This window comes from Orbicella faveolata, unplaced genomic scaffold, assembly GCF_042242905.1.
Source record: "Orbicella faveolata isolate gen_17 unplaced genomic scaffold, um_ofav_v1 contig_34, whole genome shotgun sequence".
NCBI lineage: Eukaryota > Metazoa > Cnidaria > Anthozoa > Scleractinia > Merulinidae > Orbicella > Orbicella faveolata.
Genome location: NW_028301563.1, coordinates 15,569,253 through 15,575,463, shown reverse-complemented (window position 1 = coordinate 15,575,463; position 6,211 = coordinate 15,569,253). Strand labels below are relative to the sequence as shown.

General features: G+C 40.1%; 1 protein-coding gene across 1 annotated transcript; it reads right to left on the bottom strand.

The window, feature by feature from the left end:
* Positions 1-449: 449 nt before the first annotated feature.
* LOC110062857 (interferon regulatory factor 5-like) lies at positions 450-5,972 on the bottom strand. The gene is made up of 4 exons (XM_020769806.2): positions 5,290-5,972; positions 3,078-3,118; positions 1,640-1,769; positions 450-1,324 (listed from the first exon to the last, which is right to left on the bottom strand). The coding sequence occupies exons 1-4, from the start codon at positions 5,699-5,701 to the stop codon at positions 1,167-1,169; spliced, it is 741 nt and encodes a 246-aa protein (XP_020625465.1). The 5' UTR covers positions 5,702-5,972; the 3' UTR covers positions 450-1,166.
* Between the last annotated feature and the right edge of the window lie 239 nt (positions 5,973-6,211).

The following is a 6,211-nucleotide window of genomic DNA, read 5'->3' as shown; positions in this document are numbered from 1 at the left end:
GCACTAGTATAGTCTCGAAAACATGGAAGAAAATTCCGTTTGAGTAAAGAAAGCTTCCATTATACCACGTGGTTCCAACTTAATCGATGGGATTGTTGCAGGTCTTGAACAATAAAAGAAATTGCATTGTTTATGAAATGTTACGATTACCAAGTGAAGCTTCTCAGGTCGTTATTTAATCCTTATCTCGAAGCGTAATGCAAATAACATTATTACCATTGTTACTTATCCTGGATGAAATCCTGTTATCAGACCAAGAAACGTTGCGCGCCCCTTCCCCTACCCACCTTTATCACAACCCATTTAAAACTCCTGATATTTGCAGTGCCATGCAATGCAATGCAATGTAATGCCAAATACAGCGTCTTTTCCTGCGCCATGGTTAGAACCCAGGCCTCCGGCACAATGGTTGGTTAGCACGCTTTCCCCTATACGGAATAAAAATACACTTCTTTCTCGTTATCCACGCCGCTCTTTATTCAATGTGTTAGCTGTCGTCTACGGTAATTTGCGCACCTTATGCCTGTATTCTGCTTACTTACTGCGATCTAATCTCAATCGAAGATTAAAGCGTTTCGTAAGAATGCTTGCGGCGTTTTATATTACTTTGAGTGAACACAGCAAACTGTCCATTGCTTACATTGTCTTTTTACACTTTAAATCTCAACATGATTTCAAACAGTTACTCAACGTTAAGCAAAAAACTTATTGTTTTGTATATTTGTTAAAGTTCTTTCATTTTATTTCCATAAGGGGTTCATACCATTGGTCAAGGATCTTGATGTTTCCATGGCAACCCAGCCCGTTTTTCAAATCTTGAATCCTGTTGTTTTTAATGAACTGAAAAATTAATTTTCTCGCATTAACTTCACTTTCTAAGTTATCTTTAGTCTCCGACGCTTTTGATTATTTTCGAACCATTGTCAGCGGTTTTGTAACCCCCTTCCTTTCACGGTCTCCCAAAGGCGATCAGAATCTAAATACTCCTTACACTACGAATGACTACCATATTGTCTACTCTACTCTACCTCTACGCTAGCATCTAAAATTTTACACATAACTATATGTAAGAAGATTCACTATAATGATCTTTGCGCTTGTTTTGACACTGTCTCGGTTTTAAGCTATTAGGCCGACCGCGTTGCAAGGCTTGTGCAAGCTCCTTCTTATTCACCATCCTCGGCGGATCCCTCTGAGGAGTCATTTCCCTCGCCGACACTTTCCTGAGCAGATTTTTCCACTTCGGGTTTCTCCACGTGTAGGTCCACTGCCATAGCATTCCATGCCGCCAAGAACCACGGTGTGTAAGAAAAAGGAAACGTCTCTGCAAAGTAAAAAAATAAAACACTATAAGAAAGCCCGTTCTAAAAGATGTCCGTCATATAACTCGAAAAATCTGAACAAACTCTTGTTTATCGCTCGTGTCCCTACAGCATTGCTATTACAAACTTTCACTTCGTCTCTCTAGTAAGATAGATTTAAAATGTTTTCTATTTCTTTAGACAGCTATGGTTAGAAAAAGGTGATAGCTGAGATAACAGCAGAGGTGGCAGACGAAAAAGGACGAAAGTCAGTTAAAACAAGAGTGCTATAAGGGAAAAATATATGAACCGTTCGATATATTTGAACTCTGACCTACCTGTTGATTTTCCCAGCACAAGTGTCTCGAAAGCAGGATAGGTTGCGTTTGGACGAGCTCGAGTAATCAACAAGGGCTTCTGTAATGCAGGTCTCGTGATAGGTCCAGGAGTCATCATCTCGTCCACCATCTGAAATAAACAGAACCATGATAAGACTTTTTGGGAAAGGTGCTTTTAAGGACGGTGCCTACTAAATACAAAGGTTTTTGCACCTGGTTAGGACCTTACGGAAAAAGTAGATCTTTGCAAAGGCTATCGGAATCCACAAAGAAAAAAGAGTGTAACCACTCATTTTTCGAGATAATTAGCCTTGAATCTCAACAAAAATGCTGACATCAGCATTTTTCTGAAAGTAGAAGGAGAATATATTTCTTCACAGCTTTCTTTAGAATTCGCCTTCACATACAGAAAAACGAACACATTTATAAAGATCTGAAAACTACATGGTAAATGGTATGTAACATAAAAACCATTTTTGGTATGTTTTTAATAACAAAATCGTTGCAACAGCACTTTTAGCGTCTCTGACAGCCTTCCTCTGTTTCATCTAAATATCTTTTGCTCACAACCAGAAACTAATCACCTGCTGAATATGCTTGCCACTTCCATTTCATAACATAAAATACAGGGGTAACCACGCGTTTTTTAAAGTTATTGATCCTTTTTTAAACTTTTTACGGTGCCTGTTACATTTTTTTCCTGTCACCTCCCCAGTAAGTAAAACATTTGCGTATCTCGCACTTGTTTTGCGCGCGCACTACGCCATCTGCAGGTACCTGTCTACAGTTGGATTTCAGTATAATTTTCGACAGATAACAGCCAGTTTTTTAGCTGGAAGACGTTAACAGTTAGTGGTTAGCGATATGCTGCTGTTCTGGTGTTCCTGGTTTAAGTACAGGTCCAGTAAACTTGATTTAGTCACAGTAGGAAAATATTGCTTTCAATTTAATCGCGTACTTAGTAGCGTAGTTGATTGCGTCATGTCAACCCAGCGCGCGCGTGGCGCTTAAACCATGCCTTGCGTGATGCGCAGAACGTGTGCGCACCAACAAAAGAAGGCACCGTCCTTAAGCAACTTTAATTTTCTACCGCTGTGAGCAGTGCGTTAATGTGACTTTAGATTACAGAACGATTGTAATTTGCCTTGTGTGTCGTTGGTACTCGTTTTTTGATATGTCGAAAAATGAAATTCGGTATTTTTTTGAGTTAATTTAGACGCTTTTGAGTCCTGTAAGAGTTTCGACGTGTAAAGCCCTGAAAGCTGGCATTAATCCGATTAAAGAACAGGTATCGAACAGGTCCCGGCGGTTTTAATTTGTTCATGTTGACCGATTCTCTATATTTTTTTAAACTTGACTTGCTTGCGGACCCTTAGATAACATTACAAAAACATGAACTATATTTAACAAGCTATATGTCTATCAGTTTACTACAAACCTGAACTATTTCTTTGTCTGTCAGAGCAAATGCGTCAGTTCCTGGATAAAGAAAACAATATCTGAATTTAAATTGCGTTAGTTTGTGGAGGAGTCAAAACAATAATGACTTCAAAGCCCGAGGGGTCCAGAAACTTCAGAAACCTGGTTACTTCACAACTGACAAGATAAGGTTTAACCTTAAAGGTTTTGAGATGAATTCGAACGGCTAGCCTGTGAACAGGCTCCGGCTGAAAGGGTATGAACGCGGCTGGAAGGGCTGACAAGGAATTGGCTGACAAGGAATTGGCTGAGAGTGAAGTGGTGAGGGGGGATTGGGGTGGTGAGGGGGGAGCTCTACCCTCCTATTTCTTCCCACTTTCTGTTCGCCCCATCCTCGACTACAGAGCCTGTTCACAGGCTAGTGTACGGCAGGTCTAAATATTTCTTGGTTGTCAACAATTCAAGCGCACAACGCGAGAGAGGTACTGTGTACTAATATGCAGAGAGAGAGAGAGAGAGAGAGAGAGAGAGAGAGAGAGAGAGAGAGAGAGAGAGACGACGTGACGTGACGTCAGAGTTTGTGGAAGCGATAAGTCTGTCTAAGATGTTGATTGTGTAGCATTTCTTGGAAGGATTTGACATCCAGTTTAGGGAAGTGATCCAGGCCATCTGACTTTACTTTCTATTGAAAATTTTAGGAGAAAGTTGCTTCCAATTCTTGCTGTTGCCATACTTTCGTCGTCGTTGTCATTTTTTTTTTTTACCCTGGTCCCAGAGGTTTTTCTTGATTTTTCTCCGCATAAGATGTGATAGCCGCGAAGCGGCGAACACGAGTCGCGCAGCGGCGACTCGTGTTCGCCGCTTTGCGGCTCTGCTGTCTCATCTCATGCTGAGAAAAATCAAGGAAAACCTCCGGGACCAGTTTACATTTTTTTTAAGCCTTGGCGGTTGACGAGGAAACGATCAAAAATAGAATATGCTTTCATCTCTTTAATTTTGCATATTTTCAAAGACAATATACTAATCCTCTTATTTTAATTCGGCTTCTTAAGAAGCAGTGTCAAAGATCGTAAATATTTTGTCGCAGAAAATTTATTTTGGGGTTTTCTTGAAAATCGCTTTTAGCAGCAAACTTGAAATAATTCTGTGACGATCCCCAGGTCTTCGTGGTTGGTGGTGCAGACATCTGTCAATGGACAAAACCTTCTTATCATTTCCTGTAGGATGTTTATTCACACAAACATGATGAGATAAAAAATCGATGCGAATTTCTCTTTGTCCAGTAAATATAAGAAAAGTATTGATTTTAACGTGAATTAAAATTTGCACCAAGAGACTAACTTAAACTGAGAAGGAGAGAGAAAATTAATCTTCGACGACACTTGCGCGAATTTTCTAGGAATTTAATATATCCTGTTTGGCTGCTAGCTGGTCACAAGACCCATCAACAAAACAAAGATATAAATATAATCAGGGTGTGGAGGGTGGGACATCAACTTGTCATTCGTTTAAAAACGCTCGGTTTGCAATTTTTTCGGTAAACAACTAAATTTACCAAGTAAGCATTTTTTGGATTTTGTCAGGTACTTTCCCTGTGATGGGTTCAAACAAATAGTGGCCCTACCTCTATACGACGGCGACGGCAAAGACGACGCCTCTTATAAAATGTATGAATATTTTACTTCAAATTCTCGATCTATCTAGAGTGTCTGTCTAGCTGTAAAAAACTTTCTCCTGCCAAATACGACGCGAATGCTTTCAGTTCCGTATAGAAATGCGAAAAATTAGGAGTAGCGGGCCATGCACGCGGTCTTAAAAACACTCGAACATTGGTCGCATTTCAAGAGGACGGTGACGAAATGTACAAAGGCGCACTGTGCTCGTGACGATCCATGGTTCTTCTCATGAAGCTTCTCCGTGAAAGTGCTTTTGTTGTAGTTACCGTTGTATTTTGAGTAAAGTCCCTTATGTCGACGATACTTTTAGCATAAGAAAGCGCAAGAAAGGCTTCGAAGCGGATTTCTCCCAACAGTGTGCTATGCGTCATTTTATAAATGTATTCCTGAGAATTCTGCTACTTTTATTTTCTTTGTTACTGAGACCGACCCCTCCCCCCCGTCGCCCTTAATTAGTTACCTCTTGTGATCACGGTTTTCCAAGAAAATCAGTCTGTTTTTAATACCGAAAAGTGTGGAATCTCAATCAGCTGTGAATATGTTTTTCAAACTTACTTTTTTCTTCCTTTCCAAGCTCGTTCTGCCCCTTCTTTACCTTGCCTTTGTTTTTCAAACTGTAGATCTTATACCTCTTGGGTCCTCGAGGGGAGCTTTCTTCGCGAACTTCGATTTCTTTGAAATCGGGAAGAGCATTCAACGTGCATCTAAAGTTCGTTTTCCACTTGATAGCATCAGGTCTCCGGTCTGTCGGATTGTATTTTCCAGAGTAAATAGCCCACTGACGAAATATTTCAACATCATTTAGGTTCCAGTTTTTGTGAGATCCGTGCACCCAGGGTATTTTGAACAATCCTCGTTCTCGATCAATCCACTGCACCCCTCTAATTTCGCCGGTGTCAAGCCTCTCAATCAACCAATCTTTGAAGCGCAATCGCTTTTTTCCCGAAGGTTTACTGTAATCGTGCATGATGTGTCGTCGTTCTTTGCCTTGTGGAAATTATATCCAGCCAGTCAACTGAAAAATCGAATTCTTTAATGAGTCAAGTCTCGATGTTCATAAAGTATCTTGGCGCCCCCTCAGATAAAACCGGAAGTTCACTCTGTTTAATCCAAAACTGAAAGTTAGATATAACTTCGCTTTCGTTTTTAGTGGTGAATTGAATCGCGGACTGGATGTTGTGCGCACTTGGCGATGTAGACAGTGCTTTATAAGTCTGACAAACATCTGCTGATGATAATAATAACAATAATATAAGTGACGGGAAAAATCCCATCTTAAAGAGGGGTTTTTCCCTTGTGTTTCGGATTTCATATGTCTGTCGTCTAAATCATTTGAATGTTTGTTATAAAGCAGAAAAGTAGATATTTAAATTTAACATATTTACCCGAAACTCTATGCACTTTATTTTGCTTCACATGGAGATATTTAACAGCGAATCCCGTTTTCAAATTTAAGGCCATACTGATATTTTCTCTC

Bases quoted from the DNA above. Each gene is read 5' to 3' on its own strand.
- LOC110062857 (XM_020769806.2), bottom strand. From the start codon at position 5,701: ATGCACGATTACAGTAAACCTTCGGGAAAAAAGCGATTGCGCTTCAAA. The intron at 1,770-3,077 runs GTTTGTAGTAAA...TGTTTATTTCAG, and splicing joins CAGACAAAGAAATAGTTCAG to ATGGTGGACGAGATGATGAC. The intron at 1,325-1,639 runs GTAGGTCAGAGT...TTTACTTTGCAG, and splicing joins TGTGCTGGGAAAATCAACAG to AGACGTTTCCTTTTTCTTAC.